This window comes from Ambystoma mexicanum, chromosome 7p (genome assembly GCF_040938575.1).
Source record: "Ambystoma mexicanum isolate Mex_15411 chromosome 7p, UKY_AmexF1_1, whole genome shotgun sequence".
NCBI classification, from domain to species: domain Eukaryota; kingdom Metazoa; phylum Chordata; class Amphibia; order Caudata; family Ambystomatidae; genus Ambystoma; species Ambystoma mexicanum.
Window position 1 is genome coordinate 268,360,188 of NC_090939.1, and position 23,354 is coordinate 268,383,541.

The 23,354-nt window shown below is 49.0% G+C and overlaps 1 protein-coding gene across 4 annotated transcripts in view; it reads left to right on the top strand.

The window, feature by feature from the left end:
- Positions 1–23,354, top strand: part of MRAP (melanocortin 2 receptor accessory protein) — a 264,031-nt gene that overhangs the window by 163,344 nt on the left and 77,333 nt on the right. For 2 of the 4 annotated variants that reach the window (XR_011283468.1, XR_011283469.1), the window contains exons 3-4: positions 3,595–3,685; positions 3,847–3,904. Coding sequence is in view for 2 of the 4 variants with exons in the window: in XM_069636339.1 (XP_069492440.1) it covers positions 3,595–3,637 (43 nt within the window). In the remaining 2 variants the exon portion in view is untranslated. The remainder of the gene's footprint in view (positions 1–3,594; positions 3,686–3,846; positions 3,905–23,354) is intronic. The other 2 variants (XM_069636339.1, XM_069636340.1) reach the window with 1 other exon arrangement.

Consider the following 23,354-nt stretch of genomic DNA (forward strand, 5'->3'; position numbering starts at 1 on the left):
CTGCTGAGAGTATCTGCCCTAAGTGCACTACTCTTTTCTGGCAGCATTGTAACTTCTCCTTGTCATCATTGTGTCATTTATCTGCGAGATGTTGCAGGAGTTTGATTGTGTCCTCTCTGCACTGTTCTTCTGAGGAACTGCATACTAACACATTATGTACATATTGTAGTACTGTGCTTGGCATTGGTATGTTTCCTAAGTCCATCTGAAGGACTCTGTTGAAGACACTTGGGGACTCACAGTACCCTTGTGGTAAACAAGTGTGCTGGTATCTCTGGCTGCTATATGAGAACGCAGTGAGGTACTGGGAATCTGGATGTAAGGGTACTGAGAAAAATTCATTTTTGAGATCAATCACTATGAGGTATGTGGCATTGTCAGGAATGTTGCAGTGTATTGTAGCTGGGTTGCTTTATTTTTTTTTAAACATGTTTTTATTGGTTTCATACAGTTATATAACAGTAACCATAACACCCCATCCCTCCTCCAACCTCTCCCTCCTCCACACCCACCCCCCCAGATGGCGGGTGCCATTATTGGTCCCTTAATGTTGTTCAGATTATAGAATGTCCAGGATTCGGATCTTGGGTGGACACCACTGGAGCATGTAGTCGCTCTGGAGGTATAGTAAAATAGTTCCCCAATTTGCTCAGAAGACTTCCGGTGTTGCCTGGATCTTGTATGTCATCCATTCTAGTGAGACAAATTTCCATACTTTCTGGATCCAGTCTATTCGTGTGGGTAGGTCTTTCTGTTTCCAACATTGGGCCAGTGTCAACCATGCCGCTATGATCAGCATCATTATCCCTTTTTGTTGTTTTGTGTATGTTTTCTGGGCTGGGTCCCACATGCCTGCCAGCCATAATCTATCGTTTAGTCCTTCTGCACTCTGTATCATGTTCCCCACTTGTTCCTTTATCTCCTTCCAGTAGGCTGTTATAATCGGGCAGTCCCACCAGATATGTTTCCAGTTCCCTATTTGTTGGCATCCTCGCCAGCATTTCTCGCTTGTAGTGGGGTAAATTGTGTGGAGTCTGTCGGGGGTGAGATGCCAGTGGAGGAGGATTTTTTGCCACTTTTCCCTCAATTGTATAGATCGTGTCAGTTTGGGAATTGGTCTTGATTGGGTATATCACCGTGTTGCATTGTGATGTGGATGGCACTATGATGCCTTGGTCTACTAGTGCAGTTTTGTCACATATTCCCTCATCTGCTTCTCTTGAACCTGGATATTGTTTTACATGTGTCAATATGGCTCCCGGTTTTAGTTTGATCCGAACGGCTCCTTTGCCGTTTAGAAGCCCCACGTCATAAATGTTGTCTGTCCACAGGCTGTTAGGCACTGCTGCAAACAGTGTGGTGCTATTCCTACTAGCACTGTCTGTGGTACCTCTCTGTGTTGTATTACCATGTGGCAGGGGACACAGATTTCGAATAAGATTTCTCCTTCAGATTCCGTGTCTGATAATAATAACTCATCAGTGATTTCTCTCAATGGTAGTTTGGGGTCTATGCACAGAACTGTGTGCCATTCTATTCCCTCTTTGTCTGTGCCTGTGAGAATGAGCCTCTTTTCTGGTGATCACTGCATCAATGTGTAACATGAATTTAGTACTTGGAGCTCTTTCTTGGGGAACTGCTGGTCTGAATAGGAATTCTGCTGGTAAATGAAGGATCATGTTTTATACATTTGGAAGCCATCCGATTAGGACAGTCACAGCATATTTGTTCATGCAAGGTTAATGCTCGAATTGCATTTGTGCTGTAAAGTGCTTGGACTACTGCTGCTATTCTGGTGTAGTACATACCCGGTGTAGAGAACACTATTCCTTTGTCTGTGAATGAGATGGCCATGTTTAACTTATGCAACAAATCCCTACATAGCAAATTTACTGGTGTCTATGTGCTGTATAATAATGGTGCTAGCATCTCTTCTTTCTCTATGGTGCTATGTAAATCTTCTGTAAAAAGGAACCTTGGTTACTGCCCCCAGAGAATCCCTGCAAGCCCATATACCTGTTCAATGGGAACCTCCCTTCCTTGATGCAGGACATTGTAGCTCCTGTATCTACAATAAGGGTGAACATTCTGTCTCCTATCTTCACTCCGACTTTAGGTTCCTTTTCTGGGTTTGAGTTGATTGATAAGACTGGTCACGTGAGGGGTCACTGTGGGCTGTCCTATTTTGAATATATATTAATCCCGGGAAGTGGGAATGTGTTGTCTGCCATGGCACATACCCCTAAGTAGTGTGTCACTGTTCCCCGTGGCAGTGCCTTCCTCTCCCAAGGTGGTGCGACTGCTTGGGATGGTGCCTCCTGTGTTGTGTTCTGTGCTGCATGTGGAATTGGGTACTGTATTGGCCGTCCATGTCTGGGGGACTCTATCTGCTGTGGGCCTGGGTACTGTGGCTGTGCTGATCCTGGGGCGTTTCCCCCATAGACTGGTGAAGAATCATAAGCTGGGTATTGATGTGTGTGCACACCTGATTGATACTGCATTGGTTGCTTAATTCTACAATCTTGTGCTACATGACCCACTTTACTGCATGTCCAGTATGCCCCTCCAAATCTGGGTCTCAAACCTCTGAATCCATTCCCCTCCCTCGTTGGGAGTTGCTCCATACTCCTTGTACCCCTCCCATATTTCTTCTATCGTTGCCCATAGTGGCTGCCTTTCCTTGTTGGGACTCATCCCTTTTGCTTATCCCAGTTGATTATTGCCAGCATTTGTTACCATTGCACCTTCCATACTGACCTTTGCTAATTTCATCTGCACTACACTGTGCCTGGTCTTCCTTTCTCTTTTCTCTTTCTCTCAAAGCCCTTTGGGTCCACTGCCACAAAGGAAATGGAAATAGGGCAAATGATATAAAGGGCTCTTAAAGCCCCCAGGAGTGCTCTGCCCACAGCAGAGTGTGCACTGCCACAGAGGAAACTGACAGGAATATTAAGGCCCACTTAACCAAGTCCACTGCCACAGAGGAAAGAGAGCCGTCAGATTTGTCCCCTGTGTCAGCCACCGTGGCAGAGCGGGTCATCTATACACCCAGAAGGAGCAGGACCAAGAAGAAGAGACTAGACTATAAGGTACTGTGCTTTGAGAAATTCTAGATAGGGAATGGACTGATAAACAGGTCTTAATTACGAAAGGGCTGACTGCCGCTGCCAATGTTGTTAAAAGTTATACAACGGAGAGTGGAGTGTGAAAAAAGTGGGAGGTGGCAAGTAAACTATGGTGCACATGAGCAGTGTGTTCTGGGAACTTAGTAAAGTTCATTTAGTGATGGGTTTGTGCAGGTGAGTAGCTATGACTCTGATTTATGCATTCTCAAACAATGAAGGAGGTCTCAACTGGCGCAAGTGTTTATGAAGAAAGCTAAGATGTGTTTTGATAGCTTTTAAATAAAAGCCTGTAAGGACAACACAACTCTGCAGCACTTTTGAAGGTTTTGTTGGCGAACCGGAGCTGACAGTTCACTGGCATGTGCTAACAACCATTTATTTTTAAAAAGTGTGCCTAAAATAGCTTAATTGACCAAAATGTTTGCACAATTTGTTTTTAGTAAATGGTGTGTTTTTGCTTTGTTAACAGGCGCAACAGATATCAAGTCCCAGAAAACCACGATCAGGTCTGAAAGTTGAAAGGTCCATATTGGTAGATTCAAGCTGGAATCAAATTTAAGGTACTCATTTTGCAACTTCACATTAATTATATCAATCTCTGCATCCTGTATCTAATATACCAACATTAAACACATTTTGTGTACTCATCCCTTCTGTTGCCCGGGAACTAAGCATTCTGATATTAATATTTCTGAATGTTGTTATACATTCTGCTTTTCAGGGCTGGAGAGTAAAACAAAATCAGCCAGGCAATCCGTACCAGCCCTATATTGAAGAAAGTAAGTGAGAGGAGCCAATAAGCTCTCTAAATTCAAATGATTTTATAAAAATGAAATTTGGGCGTAAATGTGAAATCGAAACAAGATGTAAGTTTAATCAAGATGTTCCAAATATATTGCCTAAAATGCAACTGGGTTTAGAAACACATCCAATAAATCCAGAGAATTCACCAAGGCGCATCTGTCAAAGCACCCAGTAATGCACTATGGCTGCAACATATATACTTATGTGCCCAACAATAAATTGTGCGTGTGCTAGAAACTAGTGACAAGTGCAAGTCATGTTTCCATTACCCTGACTCCGAATGTCTGATTTCTTGCATTCCGTTAGCAGGCGTGGATATTTGGACCAGCCAGTGGCCCAGAACATTCCAAGCACCCTGATTGGCCAGAATGCCTGCCACTCTGACTGTAATAGTGGGCGTTCTGGCCATTGAAATCCAGTTTGCCCCCGCCCAGTGGAAGCTGATCTGTAAAATCCACCATCCTCTGATTAATCACTGGGCGTCCACAGAGATTGGTGTGTCCCCCATCATCCTTTGGTATCTTGCTGGCTTTTTGTTATTGGTTCGGCCCTTGCTCTTTTCTCTGAAGGCCAAGAGAGTATTTAGGGCATAGAATGTGCCTGGGGATTTCCCCCCCCCATTGCAATGTAATCCCATTCACCCCGGTCCCTTGAGAGCACCGTTCTTGACATGTAGTACTGCCTACGATGATTTAGTTCCTTCATGTCCTTTTCTATGCTCCACCCAGGCATGCCAATGGGATAAAGAAGTCAGTGCCGTGTCCTTTTAGGTAATACCATAAGACATTACTGTACAACGCATTCCTCCTTTAGTTTGATTTATTGAGTATTGACCTCAGGTCACTGACGTCAGATCACTTACCACTGTAGTAACTCTGTCTCTTGACACCGAAATGGCATTGCAGCCTGTGGACAGCAGAGAGTGTGAAACAGAGTAAGATGGCTCTAGATGACTTCACCCACTGCCTCCTGGACATTCCTGGTATATAAGTTGCATGGCAGTGGGCCTCATTACGGCCCAGGCCGTAAGTATTGAACATTACCGGCATGGCGTAATGAACGTTTACGCCGTGGTCCGATGGCGTAAAGAGCGGCACATTCCGACCCATCGCACACGAGCATTACGCCATGCCGGTAATGTAAATTGCGCCATGGCGTAAATGACCCTAAAACGGCCCCTACTCGCATAGTACACCGCGCAAGGTGCACTACCGCCACCCATCATAGCGGCGACCGTAGTGAGCGGTCACCGCAGTTAGCGGTGACCGTAAATAAGCGGAACCGGAAGTAGCGTCATCGCGGCGGAACGGGTAAGAGCACGGTGGCCATTTTTAAAAACACAATCCATTGCCATCCTCCCCAACCATTCCACATCCGACCCTGAGACCTGTCCAAACCCATAACCCATTAATTACCAACCTAAAAATGGCCAAAGTTGTTAAAAAAGCATGCGATCGGCAGCGCCAGGACCGCTTCTCCTGGGAGGAACTAACCATGCTTGCTGAGACCCTCCAGGACAATGCTGCGGTGGTCTTCTCTACGCAAATGTCCAGGCCGGCAATAGCCAAAAAGAAGGCCATATGGTCCCTGGTGGCACAGCGTGTCAGTGCGGTGGGGAGCGTACCCCGCAACACACAGGAGTGCAGAAAGCGGTGGGACGACCTGAGGCTCCGCGTCAGGAGCATCCTCTCGGCGAATAGGAACCTGGGCACAGCAACCGGGGGTGGATCTGATTCCCTCATCAAATTGCAAGCATGGGAGGAAATCTGTGCATCCACCATTGGAATGGAGAGCATACAAGGAGTCGGATGGATGGAGAGAGGAGTCCCGACATCAGGAGATGCAGGTAGGTGGCTCCAATCAAGCCTTGCAAAAATCACCAAAGTCCAATCATGTGAAGTACTATGTTGCCCCATAGTGCAAATGCAACACATCAGCAGGAGACTGCCCACATTCACATCCGAAATCCACCCTGTACACATGCAGCATGCACACCCTAACTGCCGGCCCCCACATACCACCATGCTACTTCCACACAAAAGGCAGACAACCTGTATGCCCCTGCCTCAAATGTGCTGCATGTACCTACTGATAAGATGTCATTCGTCACAATGCACGCACAATGTCCGCAGACCCATCAATAACACTCTCCCTCCTTTGCTCCACCACAGGCTCTGATTCAGACCTCCAGGATGAGGACACCACTGCCTCCAGAGCCACCAGGAGGGCCAGGACAACTGTGCCTAGGCCGCAAGCCTCCACCTCTGCCGTACTGAGGAAAACACCCAAGCAGCCACAAACCCTGCCAGCGGAAGAGGACAGGGCACTGACAGCCACCACAACTGCCACCACAGACTCAGCAGCAGCAGCGCACATGACACACATCATGCCCACCAAAGGGACAGGCTCTGCTGCAAGCAGCACCCTTGGCGAAATTGCTGCCATAGCAGCATTCTCCGACAGTGAGGCACGGAGCATCGAGGAGATTGATGATGGAAGCCTCACTGCCCGCCCACATTCCCCCTACACATCCCTAAGCCCCCTGCAGGTGGATGCCACACAGGGGCAGTTGGAGGCCGAGGATTGGCCAGCCACCCCATCCCCGCTGCCGGAGGTGAGCAGCCCAATGGGCATGCCAATGCCATTGGCCATGAGCCAGAGGAACCAGCAGACCCTGGATGAGATTGTCACCCGGCAGCAGCAGCTATCCACCCTCCTCAATGAACACGTTGCAGAGTGTGGTGGGGCAAGGGATGCCATGGAGAAATGTGCAGCCAGAGTCACGGCTGCCATTGTGTCCTCCACGAAGGACATCTGCACAGAACTCGCCGCTGTGCGGCACGTCCTCTCAGAACTGGTGCAGACCATTCGGAAACAGCCGTCCAAATGTGCAGCCAGGACCCTCCTCGTCAACCAGCTCGGCACAGAGCAGCCCCATCCGCAGATCAGGGAGGAACCTGAGCAGCACGGGCAGGGGTGCCCCGGGGGCCAGGGGAGGGGACTCTCATTAGTGCCCGGACAGTGGAGAAGAACTACATCACACACTGCTGCACAGACTGAACCACACCTTCATAGGGATTCCAGGGGGGAGGGGGGAGTGGGTGTGTTGGGGTGTTCAGTGGGGAGGGGGGAGGGGGGAGTGGGTGTGTTGGGGTGTTCAGGGGGAGGGGGGAGTGGGTGTGTTGGGGTGTTCAGGGGGGAGGGGGGAGTTGGTGTGTTGGGGTGTTCAGGGGGAGGGGGGAGGGGGGAGGGAGGAGTTGGTGTGTCATACCTTTTCACTATTATAATACACTTTATCGTTTAGCACAAATCCAATGTGTGGACATTGCTCATTGCGTATGTGTGCTTTATTGTTGTACAGTCCACAGTGTGCAAGTCCCAGACACACACAGTGCCCCAAGTGCCGTCTCCATGTTACACACACCCGCCGTGTGTGCTAGAAGCATTGGTCAATGGAATTCTGATGCATTTCACTACCCTCCTGTGCATCGCTGCCTCCTTGAGGTGCTGCCACATCCCCACCCTCCTCCTCCTCATCGTCAGGTGGTTGCAGTTCTGCGTCAGGGGGCAGGGGCACATTTCGTCTGACGCACATATTGTGTAGCATGACACATGCCATGACGATCTTCGCAACCTTCTCATGGCGGTACTGGAGTGCCCCGCCAGACCTGCTGATGCAGCCGAAACATGCCTTCAATAGGCCGAAAGCCTGCTCAATCACCACACGGGTACGTGCATGGGCACGGTTGAAGTCCTCCTCATGCTGGTTCTGTGGGTTCCGGACTGGTGTAAGAAGTCACCTCTTCAGGGGATAGCCTGCATCACCTGTATGTGGGCAACAATGTATGTGTCAGGGATGAGATTGATTTCTGAACATGACGTGTCACCATGCCTTGCATTCAACTGTAACTTTGCACCACTTTTAGTTGCGCTAATGGATTCACACTATGCAACCGGTATATGTTCATGGCTCTCATGTACTGTTTTGCATGCCAAAACACAATGTATGCAGGGGGGACAAGTGCCTTGTGAGTGCCCATCCACTGTGTACGTTCAAGCCATTTCTTTAGGTGACCTGGCACGTGTCCTGTGAGGTTAACGCTCACATGATCGCAACATTGCTGTCTGCCTCATTATGACCCCAGTGAACAATACTGATGTCAATAGGGACAGTTTGTGGGCTTTGCTGTCTGTGTTGTGGTGCATTGATGTTCCAGTCCATCATGTGCCTCTTTTGGGCACAGTTATGGGGGACAGACCTTTCAGTAGATGGTGTTTGGTGACGTGCATGTGGGTGCATTTCCTTGGAGTCAATGTGGTCACATTTTGTACAATGCACTTGCAGATGGTTGTGTCATGGTTGGGACACACCTTCATTGACATGTTAGGGCTGCTTAGGTCAGGCATCACGTATACAGGTGTCAGATGACGTCCCGGGAGGATAGCTCAGCGGCAGCGTGCGCGTCTTGGAAGCAAGACGACACGAAGCAGCAACAGGTTCGATCCCCGGGTCCGCGCTTAGAAACCTCTGGGTGTTTAAGCGCGTTATAAATACGTAACTAAGACAAAAAAACACAATTACGCAACTAAGAAAAAACAAACAATTCCTGTAACAGTGCCTCGATGCCTGCGGGCTGTGTGAGCGCTTTATAAATGTAAATAAATAAATAAATAAATAAATAAGTGCTGCCTCAGGGTATGATCTGGCTACTGCTAGTCGCAGCCAGGTGAAGTACGCATCATTCCCCCCCCCTTTCTGCCAGGTGAAGTATGCATCACGCCCCCCCTTTCTGCCAGGTGAAGTATGCATCATCCCCCCCTTTCTGCCAGGTGAAGTATGCATCATTCCCCCCCTTTCTGCCAGGTGAAGTATGCATCATTCCCCCCCTTTCTGCCAGGTGAAGTATGTATCATTCCCCCCCCCCTTTCTGCCAGGTGAAGTATGCATCATTCCCCCCTCCCCCTTTATGCCAGGTGAAGTATGCATTGGTACGTCAATCACCTACCCACTTCACATTTCCATGCTCATGACATGAGACTCACCGAGTAGCCAGGATCTTGGCCCTGCATGTCGCTCCATGTAGCGTGGTATTGTGGAGTTACGCAGGACCATTGAATCATGGGTTGATCCGGGGAATCGGGCACAACAATTTTTGAAGATCCTGTTGGAGTCACAGACCATTTGCACGTTGATTGAGTGAAATAGTTTACGGTTGTGGTACGGTACCTCCATGGCACGTGGGACCGACAATTCCACATGGGTGCAGTCGATGGCACCAATGCAACCAGGTATGCCAGCTAGTGCATGGAAACCCACTTTGGTGTTAGCAATCTCATGGGCAGACCGTGGCAATGAGATGTGGTCATCTGTGTGCTTGAGGAGGGCATCCAGCACTTGGATCAGGGTACGTGAGAATAATTGTTGTGATATGCCATGCAAGTGCCCCACTGTGTGCTGGTAGGTGCCTGTGACCAGGAAGTGGAGCACGGACACTACCTTCAGTTGGGGGGGGGGTGGCGGTGGGTATTTCAATCATGCTGACGATGTCGTTGTGTATCATGTCCACAATGGTGGTGATGGTGTCCCGGTCCAGTCGGTACAGGGTGTGGATCTGCTCAGCGGTGAGGGTGAATGGACTGGCTCTGATGCGTGGGATTGGGGGCTGCCTGTGTGGTGCCACTGGCTGTGCTGGCCCTGCCTTGCCCTCCTTTTCCTCCTGCGTCTCCTCTGTGCAGCCTCTTGTTGTTGTTGTTGTTGTTGTATTTGAAGTTGTAGCACTGGCATTGCTATCAGGTCCTCCAGCCCCAACATTGCTAGTCCTATTGGTATCATTGTGGAGTGTGACTGGGTGTGGGAAGGGGTTGGGTGTGCTCTTTTTGTACTTCCTGAGTCTGTATTGCCTCCACCTGTGCTGATTCTGTGCAACTGTGGCAGCTGGATTCACTTTACATGGCCCTTTACGGTTGGTTCGCAATGGCGTAATTAGCACCATGGCGGTAAGGTGCTTAACGGGCTGGGTGATGGCGTTAGGTGCATGTCCGCTTGGGTCGGCATTCGCGTACCTTTGCGCCATGCCAGTAATTATGGTGTGGGATCTCGCGTGCGCGCGTCCTTGGTGAAGTTAGCGGCAGCGTTAACTACGATGCCGCTAATGGCATCGTAGTTAACGGTCACGGGTCATGATCGGACCTAGCGGAAAACGATGGCTGTAATCATTTACCGCCATCGTTTTTCACCTAGCGCCTGGGTCGTAATGAGGCCCAGTATGTCTGTTCCTAGTGTATCACCAAGCAGCCAGGTGAAGGAACTTGGGGAAGGTAGTCTAGAAAGTAATGGGATCAAGAGGAGTGTGGGTGGTACTGTGGTTTAGAATGTAGGAAGGTGCAGGACCTCAGCCTGTAGACTTGCACAGAACCTAAGCTTCCTTATGGGCTTGGGTGCAAACCTTGTGCAAAATCCCCACTGCTTTCACTAACACTCATTACCCACCCTTCTTTCCTTAGAAACCACCCCTTCCGCCCATTTTCCTTGACTTGCTGTCCATTTCCCTTGGAATGGCACTGCCCACTTTGATGTGTCCTGCTCCTTGGATTTGCCATTAGCCCCAGAACATGTTACCCCTCCTGCCCAAGAAGTGTCATCCATCTGTGAAAGTGTCCTGATCCTGTGTGACCTCCTTAGCCAATGCACTGATGCACTGTACATTCTTAATGAGCTTCTATGCCATCCCTTTTCCCCAGCTCGTGAGGTGGGCCCTGGCAGAGTTTGAATGCTTTCCTTCTTCTGAGCTTGTGTATTGCCTGTTAGGAAAGATTTCCATGAATGGGTAATTTTCTCTCCAGTTGTCTACCCCCAAACTTTTGCTGTTGTCTGACCACTCTAGTCTGACTTTTGCCAGTGGAGCCCAGGCTTCTGCTGCACTCCGCTGGGCTTTTGCTCATTTTGTTAAGGGGAAACTGACATGCCCTTAAGACAGTCAGTACTGGGAGACTTTTCCCTTAGTCTTTCACTTTTTTGCTATTCTTTAGCAACATTTTATCAGTGCAGAAAGTGCCTTACAGTACAGTGCGCTGGGGTCCCTTTTTCATTTTTAAGGCCCTAGACACCGTCAAAGGATTTTCCAGTGAATGTACAAGTGTGCTTTATACAGAGATGGTGGCAGCTGTTACTTTTCATGTGTTTTCAACAATTTTTAAGGGTCCATACCGCGTTTACAGCGTTAGGCCCAGGACAGTGGCCAGTGCCTAAAATGGCCATGCCACGAGGTCCTTTCTACTGTCCATTTGTCATCTTATGCCTTTGCCTTCCCCAGGTCGAGCAGACCCGGGAAATTACTTATTTGGTCATGCAGAACCCCACGCAAACCAAAGCTTTCCCGTGCTTCTGTATGCCTTGTGTGTGTGCCTCCAGCATGTGGGCTGGAGCTGTCTAGTTCCAATACAAATCCTGGGTGCCAGGATATCTGATGTGCTGGGATGACTGGGATGACCGTGGTCTGTGATTGGTCCACGTCTGGGATGGCTGTATGTGAGCAGATCTCTCATTGGTTTCTCTTCGTTTTGGCGCGAAGGAGATTTTGAATAAGAGAAGGCATCTTACACCCATTCCAGGTCGATCTTCTGAGTTGACACCGAACTTAGTAAAGGAGCCAAGTATCCTGACTTAACAAAGCAGATCTGTGGAACCTGCTGTTGTCCCTTCCGACCGCCTGTTTTCTGATCGAACCTAGAAGAGAAGAAGAAGGGGGCTTCGACCCATTGGAATAGTGGCACCTCCAACTTAACCTGCAAACAAGCATCTTCAGAAGTGTTTCTGGACCGCCCAGTGAACTGACCAGCTTGTACGGGACCATTGCCCTGGAACCGCCGCCGTCTCGTGTTTTTACCTGACCGTTTGGAGACTATACGTTCTGGGTATAAGACAATCTCCCGCCATGTTTTGTACAGCTAGCATTCCTAGGTCTGGAATTAGGAGAGTACGCCTGAACCCGAGCATACGTGGTCACTGTGTCACCCAGCTTTGGTGACAAACTTCGTGGGTGCCTTGCTACTGTGCCCCCCTGTGTCCTCAGACCCGCTGCAGTGGAACTGGCCTGATCTCTTCATCAGGAGTCTCCACTGTGCCGCCACAGAATAATTCCTGGAACACAGCCCCTGAAAGCTGCAGAGCCGCGTAACAGCAGGATTTGCACCTGCGACTAAAGTGACTCCACTGCTGAAGTTTGGTCCAGAGTGCGCTGAGGGTCAGTGAGTACCGGCGCCCCTGAGGGCCACTCTTCTTTATCGAGGTAGCCTGTGCTACCGAGCTATTCCCAATTCTTGGATCCTGTTCTGCCCTCTTGGGGAGACCCTCCTCGATTAGTGGGAACTTATTCTTCACTGCCTCACCCACCTTGCTGAGTCGCTATAGCCCCTGAAAGGGACCCCGTTATGACGTAACCGCATGATCGCTTGCGCCAGCACCGAAAGTACTTTGAGCTCAAGGCTCTACTCATCTTAGAGACTGGACTGCCTCTCAAGTTAGGGTTTGAATTATGAAGGACTGCCACAGAGATATTCACACTGTATAACCCCTTTCTTTACAGGTTGTGGAACTGTACTAAGTAATATGCCTGTTGGCCATTGGTTGATGTATATATGTTTGCTAGATTAGTGTTGTGTTGGTTTTGTTATTACTGCTGAAGAATTACTTTGTGTTTTACTTAAAAGGCCTTTAATAAATGTATCTATATTTTTAATATACACCTGACTGAGAGTAATCTGTAGTTTTGTTTACTGTGTGTGCTCATTGTGGGCTTTCAATCACCCTCACCCCTCCTGAGACCTAGTCTTGACCACTGCCAATACTATTGTGACGCACAAATCACGTTCCTCATTTTCTCCAAATAACAAAACTTATACGAACTATAAACCAAATGCGTCATGCTTGTGTTTTCGAATGCCAACATCAAACAAAAATTCCTCATTGACATAAATAGTCTCTCAGCGTATCCGGCACCCGCAGGGCTACCCCCAGGTCATACCCACTGCAGTGCTGGTAGGGCCTGATCTCTACAGACTCTTCCTCTTCCGATTCACCCTTCGGACCTGGGGGCGTCTCTTCCTCGTCCAGCTGGTCAACAAAGTCAGGGTCTCGCTCGCCTTCGCCTTCGTGAAGTTGCTTGGGTGTAGTTGGTACGTCATCGCCCAATCTTCTGGCTGGTTCTGGTGCTCTGTCCACAGGTTTTTTGGGACTTGCTTGAACCATTCCTTGTGATGGCCTCCTGTCCCCGGCTAGTTGTTATCATAGTTCCTTCTCTCCCACCCTCCTGGGTGTAGGGTCGTATCGAGTTGACAACTTTGACTTTGTTGCATTTCTCAGTACCAACATGTGATCCCCCACATTGTGTCTTGATTAATTTGCATGTCTCTTCGAGCTCATGTGTTCATTGGCTGCAACTTGCTTAGCGTGAGTTCGTTCTGTGGCTAGATCCTTCACCGCCCTGCTGTGGTGGTGCGGTATTTATGAATTTAGCAGGATCCCATACATCAGATCTGCTGGGGGTACGTCCATTGAGCTGCGTGGGCTCACCCGGTAGAACCGCAGGAACCGGTTCAGGTTAACTCGCCATGTGCTGTTCTGAGCTATGGATATGCGTAGAACCTTGTTTATGGTCCTCATAAAACATTCCACATCTCCGTTGGCTTGTGGCCACCTTGGAGTGATGTGTTGGTGGCAGATGTGTAGGTAGTCCAAGTATTTGGTCAATTATTTTCCCTGGAAGGGGGGCCCATTGTCACTCTTGATGTATTTGGGTAGGCCATGTGTGGTGAACATCTTTTCCAGAGCTGGGATTACTGTGTCTGCTGCTGTTGACTATATGATTTCCACCTCGCGGTATCATGAGTAATCGTCTGTGGCCACCAGCAGATAGGTTCCTTCCTGTACCATGCAGAAACTGTGCTGTGCCTCGCTTTGCAGACTATATGGGTTCCGGTCTTGGGGATGCCCCAATTACTTGGCATCGGTGGCTTGAGGCGATGGTGCTTTCTACTTTTGCGTCGATCTGGGGAAACCACACTTTGTGGCATATTCTGGCCTTGGTTCTGACTACCCTCTGGTGACCTTTGTGCACCAGCGTGACAATCCGGTCCTGTAGGCTGGTGGGGATGAGGATGCGTGTGCCTCTTAGAATCAACCCCTCGCTGGTAACGGATAGTTCTTGATGGACAGGGAATATCCCTGTGAGGAAATCCTTGGCTACTGCTGTGCGATTGTGAACGTTCTGGAGGAATGACTTCCACTCTACTGCCAGTACAGCGTTCTTTACAATGTCACAGCATGGGTCAGCTTGTATTGCCTTTAGCTTGTGATGCTTACGGCTTAGAGTTTCAATGCGCTTACAATCTGGCAGACGTGTTTCTCGGTCTCTCTTGATTTGGTGTCTGGACAGGAAGTCCGCCGGGTTGTCTGCCCCTGCTTGGTACACCAGTTTGAAGTCATATTGTTGGTGGTGTAGCAACCATTTCCCGAATCTGACCGGGGGTGCGCGGATGACCCTGTGAATATTGGCAACAGAGGTTTGTGGTCGGTGTATGCATTGGACTTTCGCCCATATATGTACAGGTGAAAATGTCAGCAAACCCATAGGACTGCGATGGTCTCCTTCTATATGTGCGAGTATCGCTGTTCTGTGGGTGTCAAAGCTTGTGATGCGTATGCAATTGGCCTGATCCCTCTTGTGTGCGACAGTTCAACTAGAATGGCACCCAGTCCGATGGGGCTGGGATCCACATTGAGTTCTGTTTATAGCATGGCGTCGTAGTAAGCCATGGTAGCGTCTGTCGATAGCAATGTCTTGATTTGTCAGAAAGCGTCTTGACAGCGGGTGTTCCAATCCCACTTGGTGTTGGCCTTGGTCAGCTCCCTCAGCGGTTCTGAGATGGTTGCCAGATTCGGGATTAATCTGCCACAGTATGTTGCCAAGCCTAGGAAGCTGCGCACATCCATCAGTGTGGTGGCAGTAGAGGCCCCTTTTAAATCCGCCACCTTGAGGGGGTCAGCTGACACACTGTTGCTGTTGAATACATATCCAAAGAAAGTGATTTCTTGCTTCATGAATCCACACTTTTCTCTGTGGATGGTAAGTCCAGCCGTCTCCAGCCTGTCGAGTACCATTTTGTCAACTGTCTCCCCTTCGTCCTCCAAATCGTAGTCCAACCCCTCCTCCTCCTCACCTGGATCCTGTCGAAGTACCAACGTCTTCTTCTTTGCTTTCTTCCACAGGTCACCTCCTTTTTTTTGTAGAGGTATGGTCTGCCCCGAGAGGAAGCCACAGCGGACCGTGTAGGGAGCTCAGCCCACTGGACCCGCTCCCGGAACAGACCTAATAAGAGAAAAAAGCAAGAGGCTAAAAAAGAAAACCCTAGTGCAATCCAGTGAGGAGGTGGGCTGCGGAAAGATCAAATTCAGAGAGTAGATGTTGAAGGTTGACTGCAGACCGGACCGTGGGAAGTAACAGGCACTGGGCACAGGAGAGGACCCCAGGAGAACGGGCAACCTCACAGGACCAACCGTGGGGCGTGAACATAGGATTTAGGCTCCCATGTGTCCACGGACGTCGGATAACCTTTCCAATGTATGAGGTATTCCAGACGCCCTCTGCGATACCGGGAATCACAGATTCGGGAAACTTCATACTCTTCAGGTGGAACAACTGCAGGACGGGGACCTCTCTGGCTAAACTTAGAAGTGTAATTTGGGTCGGCCTTCTTGAGAAGGGAGGAATGAAAAACAGGGTGGATACGAGATAGGCTACTAGGTAACTTAAGACGGTAAGTGACCGGGTTGATCTTGGTTAGTATGTCAAATGGACCTATGTATCGGGGAGAGAGTTTGGATGGACGTACCCAACGGGGTAAATACCTAGTAGAAAGCCATACCCTTGAACCCACCTCCCATTCTAGACAAACTTTGCGTAAGCGGTCAGAGTAGGATTTGTACCTGCTACGGGCCTCCATAAGGGCTTTGGTGGCTGTCCGATGTGCGGTAGCAATGTTTTCAAACATTGCTTCTATAGTAGGGATATTAGTATAACCCGGAGAATCTACGGGCAACGCCCGAGGATGTAGACCATATGTGCAATAGAAGGTACTTATACCCAGGGCCGTGTGTTCGGAGTTATTATAGGCAAACTCAGCGGTGGGTAAAAGGGACACCCAATTGTGCTGATGTTGATTAATGTAGCAGCGAAGGTACTGCTCTAAGGTGGCATTGAGGCGTTCCATTTGCCGGTTGGTCTCCGGGTGACAACCTGACGAGAGCGCCCTTTCAATACCCAAATGGTTACAAAGTGCCGCCCAGAAGCGAGAGGTGTACTGACTACCTCTGTCGAAAATGATAGTCCTGGGCAAACCATGCAGGCGAAAAATATCCCGGAAGAAAATTTCAGCCATGTTAGAGGCCGAAGGCACCCCGGGCAAAGGGGAGAAGTGTGCCAGTTTAGAGTAAGAGTCTACTGTTACCATTATACAAGTACAACCCTGAAATTCAGGAAGATCAACTATGAAATCTGTAGATATTTGTGACCAGGGCCTAGAAGGAATGGGAACCTGTTGCAGCAGACTGTAGGGTTTTTGAGTCCTGTACTTGTTTCTGGCACATACGGGGCATGCCTTACAGTACCTTTCCATATCCCTGGCCAGATGTGTCCAATAGAATGAGCGAGATATCAGTGTGAGGGTGTTCTTTACTGCTCGGTGTCCCGCTGTCTTTTTGTCATGGCACCAATGTAACACTTTCTGCTGAAGGGCAAGAGTGGGCACCAATATCTTGTGGTTAACTAACAGGAATCCTTCCTTTCGGACCACCTGAGGATGGCCCGAATCCATGTCGTGGGGGAAGAAGCGGTGGCAGCCTTAAGGTCTTGTAGAATAGAGGATACCTGGTAAATTATCTTATTTCGGGAAAACATTGGAATTGGTGGGTGTTTTGTGGGACAGTCCAAGGAATCTCTACGAGACAGGGCATCGGCCAGGATGTTCGGAGTACCTGGTATGTACGTTATGATAAAATCATAATGACTGAAGAAATGTGCCCATCTGACTTGTCAAGAGTTAACGCATTCCATATTCTGTAGGGCCTTGAGGTTCTTGTGGTCGGTGCGGATGACGAAGGGATGCATAGCTCCCTGTGGCAAATGCCTCCACTCCTCGCAGGCTGTCTTGATAGTTAGTAATTCTTTTTCTATGACTGAATAATTCCGTTGACTAGCTGTCAAGTTCTTAGACAAATAGGCTACGGGATGTTCCATGCCATCCTTTTCTTGGAGGAGAATGGCTCCTACTGCACCAGTTGACGCATCAGCCTCGATGATGAAGTCTCTGGATTGGTCAGGTTGACAAAGGAGGGGAGCAGAACAGAAGAGGCCTTTTAACTTCTGGAAAGCCTGCCCAGCCTCTGTATTCCATCGAAAGGGCTGTCTTTCCTTCTTCAATAACCCAGTGATAGGCAGTACGACTTCCAAAAACGAATTTATAAATTTCTGGTAAACGTTGGCCAAACCGAGGAACCTCTGAACTTCTTTAATTGACGAGGGAGAGGGCCAATCCAAAATGGCTGATACCTTGGAGGGATCCATCTTGACTCCTTGCTGGGAGAGAATATAACCCAAGTATAAAACACTGGGGGCACAAAAAGTGCATTTCTCCGGCTTAACTAGTAGTTGATTTTCCTGGCGTCTCTGCAATATGATCTGCAGGGGTTTGTCATGGTCTTGAGGGTTATTGGAGAATATTAGGATGTCGTCCAAGTAGACTATGGTGTTGAGAAAGAGGACATCAGAAAACATCCGATCCATAAATCGTTGGAAGATGGCTGGTGCGTTGACTAGACCAAAGGGCATGACCTTATATTCATACAGACTGTAAGGAGTGCGGAATGCTGTCTTCCACTCAGCCCCACTTCTGATGCGAAGCAGATGGTAAGCGCTTATAAGGTCCAATTTAGAAAATATCGAGGCCCCTTGAACTGCCTCCAAAATGTCTGAAATGAGGGGCATGGGATAGTGATCCCTAATAGTTACCTTATCCAGGCCCCGGTAGTCAATGCATGGCCTGAGGTCAGTTGAATCCCGTTTTGGTATGAAGAACAATGAGGCGCTGGTGGGAGATTTGGAAGGCTGAATGAGGCCCTTCTGCAAATGGGCGTTCAAGTAGGATCTCAGCGCCTTCTTCTCCACCAAGGATAGAGCAAACATCCGCCCAAAGGGAACCAGGGCGTTGGGTATTTTAGTCAATGGCGCAGTCCTCCGGGTGATGGGGCGGTAATTCAAGGACTGTCTTATTAACAAATACATCATGGTACCTTCGAAGTTCTGATGGGATGCAACATATGCCTTTAGGTTGGTTCTCGCCGGTGGGGTGAATCTGGGCAGTGTTTCTAAGCTCTTGGGAGAAACAATTCTGTTGACAATATAGAGAAAGAAAGGCCAGAGAGTTCTTACACCAGTCAATGGTTGGGTTATGTCTCCTTAGCCATGATACTCCCAGGATTACCGGGAAGTGAGCCGCTCGGATGATGTCGAAGGCTAGCTTCTTTGTGTGTTTCCCCACGGTAATTAATAGTAATTCCGTGGTATGAGTTATCAGTTCAGAAGTAAGGGGAGTTCCATCCTTCAACCTTCTGATCCTCCTGGCGCTTGAAGTGACGCAATTGGACCTGATCAGCCCAGAAGGTGTCAATAAAGTTGCCGGCGGCTCCACAGTCAAAGCTGAGGCTTCAATTGTTCTACCTTGCGCTTGGATCTGGAGATTAACCACCATCAACCAGGAATCTTCAGTGTCGGTGGGAGGTGTCACAGTGAGGGTTACGTAGGGACTGTTGGTGCGACCTCGGTACCCTGTCCTGATTCGGTCCGAGGCTGCTCGTTTCCCGACCTCCTTGGAGGAACCCCCAGACGATTCCGGAGTAAGTGTCGGTCCTAACCGCAGTACATACACAATCCAGAGTCTCTTCTAAGGCATCTTTCGTCTTGAGTCAAGGGTCCTCGGGCGGCTCCTATTTGCATTGGTTCCTCTTTGACTTGTCGGGTTTGGATGGGAGGAGGGGCATAGGATGGCTGAGAAAAGGTTGGAGAGGTTCGATTCTTTCTCCTCTCAGACTTCCTTTCTCTTAACCGATAGTCGATCTGTAACACTGTTGACAAGAGATCTGAAAACGTTGCAGGTCGTGTTACTCGGGCCAATTTGTCCTTTATCTCTTCTCTTAGTCCCCTCCGGAAAATGACGTACTGAGTTTGTTCCGCCCAGCCGTCTTCCTAACCTCTTGAAGGTGGATATATATGTGAGTAAATCCATTGAGCTTTGATGAATATCTAGCAGTTCTTCGCAGGCACTATACGAGATCTCAGGACGTTCAAACGCTTGTTTAAGTTGCCCGAGAAACCCTTCATAGTCTCGGAGGATGGGATCGTTGGCTGTGACAAAAGGGGTGGCCCAGGCGAGTGCATTCCCTGTCATATTGGACACCATATAACCTACCCAGGCCTGTTCAGAAGCATAGGCATGGGGTAGAAAGGCAAAGCAGATGGTGCATGACTCAATAAATTCTTTCAGTCCCTTGGGCGATCCGCCATATTTGCCGGAAGATAGGGCCATGGGAGGCAAGTCTGCTGGTGGAGGTTCTCTGGCGGTTACCAATTGACGGAGGACAGAATTCTCAGTCTTTAAATTCTGGACTTCAAGGGTCAAATCTTGGACGGTGGCTAACAGCTCCTGAATTTGCTCAGCCGTAGCCATGGTAGGGTTTGGGCATTGCAATCTTTCAACCCTCGCCCCTTCATCCTCCAAATCGTAGTCCAACCCCTCCTCCTCCTCACCTGGATCATGTCGAAGTACCAACGTCTTCTTCTTTGCTTTCTTCCACAGGTCACCTCCTTTTTCTTTTGTAGAGGTATGGTCTGCCCCGAGAGGAAGCCACAGCGGACCATGTAGGGAGCACAGTCCACTGGAACGGCTCCCGGAACAGACATAATAGGGGAAAAAAGCCAGCGGCTAAGAAAAAACCCTAGTGCAATCCAGCGAGGAGGTGGGCTCCGGAATGATCACATTCAGAGAGTAGATGTTGAAGGTTGACTGCAGACCGGACCGTGGGAAGTAACAGGCACTGGGCACAGGAGAGGACCCCTGGAAAATGGGCAACCTCACAGGTCTGCCCAAGACGGAACGCCGGAAGATATCCTAAGCAGGAGGCACGGAGGAGGGAACAAGGCATGAAGGACAATGGGGAAAAAGAAAAGAAGGAGGAGCCAGGACCAAAGGAAGGGTAGTCATAACGGGAGAGAGAGAGCACAAGAGCTGCGGGGGAGAAGGAAGTCGAGGGGAGCAGGAAGAGGAGCGGGTGTACCACGGAGAAAAAGGAACAGCAGCGTATTCACCCGCCGAGCGGGAATGAACAGCGGTTGCAACGCACAAGCCATTGGTGAAGCAGGAAGTTAAACCTCCCGACGGCTGCGCATCCCAACAACTAGACCGCTAGCATGCGTCGGGCTCGCAGCGTTCTGGAACGCTAATGGCGCCTTAGCCGCCAGCGATTCCAAGTACTCGGCGAGGCCCGGCGCATGACACATTTCCATTCTGCGTAGGTGTTCCTCTTTGTTGATGGCATGTACAAGGATGTCATCGCTGACGTTCAGTACTCCGCGGTATCCCTTGGATGACTTCTTGGATTGCTTGCTGGAATACTTCAGCTGCGGACAATATTCCGAAACACAGTCTTTTATACCGTCTCAGGCCCAGATGTGTTGATAACGTTGTAATGTATTTTGAGTCACAGTGTAGCTTCAACTGGTGATATCACGCGTTGAGGTCTAGTTTTCAGAATTCCTTGGCGACTAGATCTTGCATGTGGAGCACTGTCCTTCTGTGCCACACTGCTCTGGGCTGTACAGTAGGGTCAATGTGTAACTTGATCAGTTTATCTTTCAGGCATCCTATGCCCTGGAGGAGGCCGGGGTGTTTTAAAAGTAGGGTGCTAATGTCTGTGGAGTCGAAGACGTCGCAGATGAACTTGATTAGTCCCAATTCTTTTGCTGACTCCCAAATGAGTAAGCACTCGATGTCTGCATTTACGACGTATACTTTGGATTGGATCTCTTTGTCCCCTGTGCTCAGCATTGTTCAGAACCATCCCACCACAGGTAATGGTGTTTTGCAGCCATATGCAAACAGTATGGTATATGTGTGCTTTAGTTCCGGCTGAGGTTGCATCCGCTTAAAGATTCCGACCGGTATCACATTTACGGATGCTCTGTTATCAATCATCATTGTGGTTTCCTGACCTTGTATATGTATGAGGCACTTGGGTTTCCTCTTTTTCTTTGATGTTTGGCTGCTTTGTTCTAAGGCCAGGACAAGGTGAATCTTGCCTTTCTGCCTTGTGCGTCCTGACTCTACTGCTGCCGGCACTCTGTCGTGTTCATCCCCGGATTCATCCATGGAGGAGTTGTCTCCAGTCACCACCAGTCGTGTGTCTGCTTGTTTCTTTTTCTTGGGGTGTGTTTTTGGCGGTTGTGATTGAGCACATTGCGGTGGTTCCTGATGACCGACATGCTCATGCGTAGTGGTCTCAATGACTACATGCGCTGCACATGGTACCCTGGGATGGACCGTGATGTGCACCCCTACACCACCCGCATTCGGTTGGTCCCATCTGAGCCGCTCTGGCGTGCGATAGTTCCCTCTGGCGTGCAGACTCCAGTATTTCTGTAAGGGAAATCTCATTCTCGCTCTGTACTATCCGTTGCAGTATTTCAGAGTTCATGCCATTTATGATGAAATAGTGCCTGATCTCTTTTTCAATGCCTCAAATTCATAGGACAAGGCTATTTTCCGAAGCCTAGTGTGGTAGAAGTCAAGGGTTGCCGCCTCTGTCTGGACTGTGGTGCAGAAATTGAATGTCTCATAGTCGGGGTTCAGTAGTGGTATGAAGTGCACTGTCAGCATGTCCTTGGCAGACTGATACACATCTGGGCCATCCCTTACAGCCAGGGAGTACAAAATGTGCAGCACCTCGTCTTGGACATTTATTAGTAGGTGAGACCTAATTTTCCTCGATGTTGTCACATCCTTACAGTCCATTGCCATTTCAAATTTTTGGATCCAGATCATCCATATGGGTCCCACCGACGAGGGATCCGTGTAGGGGTCAAATGGTCCCAGTGCTGCTGTGGCACCATCATGATTCTGTGGTGCTGGGGCAGCCGCGGTTAATGATGCTGCTAGTCTTGATGGGGTGGCTGGCCCGGGTGTTAAGATGTGTGACTTTGTGCTAGTTGGGGCCACTACCTCTCATGTGTTATTTGGCTGTACGTAGTGCTGTGTGGCAGGGATGAATACCAGTCTTTGGATGATGCCTGTGGGTTTAACTGTGATTCTTGGGGGCCCAACATAGGTCAAAGCCCCTGCTTGCATGTGTTCTTGTCATTTAAAAGCTGCACGATGCTGCATGTTTCCAAATATTAGCATATTACCTCTTGGCGGAGACAAATACTGCTGTTGCGTGTGTGGTTCGCCACACGCCCTCGTCGCCAGTGTTATGTTCTACTGCAGTTCCTCCCTGCAGTTTGCATAGTAGTGGTGCGCCATGGATGTAGGTCGCAGGCCAGCTAGCGCAGCCTTGAACTGCCGGCTTTTGTGGTACTTTATTGTTGCATCACATCCCGCTGTGCACGGTTGTGTGTCGCGCATATAACATATCTTTTCGGAGCCTATGTGCCATACTGTTCATGAGCATGTACGCTGTCCCTCTTCTGAGTCTATGTGCCATACTGACAACCACTGCAGCATAAACACCCATGCAAGGAAACATTTTGACAGTGGTATGTGGGTTGTATAGGAGGTATGTTCTCAAAAGTTTTTCCACTGGCTGCTAGTAGTGTAATAGTATTTGTAGGAAAGTGGACATGGTGTGTGCTAGTTGGTTTGTTGGACTGTGTTCAGAATGTTGGGTGTAAGACATTGTATGGCTGGCTACAACTATCGTAGTATAATACAGGTACGCACTGAATGTTGTGACTCCAATCATTGTATACTTACTGTTTGCATTATTGAGGCTGTATGCAGTTCTTTGCATGGTATGGGAAAATGTAGCAGAAATTGTTTTTTCATTCTCTGTGATAAAAGAAAAGATCACATGTTAGGGTAGGTAGTTTGTAATGAGTTATTGCATTGCATAGCAGACCTTTCTGTACTTTGTGGACCCTCATAGTTAGTACTTTGCAAGTACTATGCTTCAAAAGAGCGTACTGTGCAATGTGCTCAGCTCCTGTGTTTGTTTGTATAATCATTGGGTCTGTGGGGGAAAATAATCCATGCAGGATTAAAAGAAAACCTTTCTACGTTATGGCACAGTCTTTTCCGGTGGTCGATTGTAGTAGGAGGAATTGA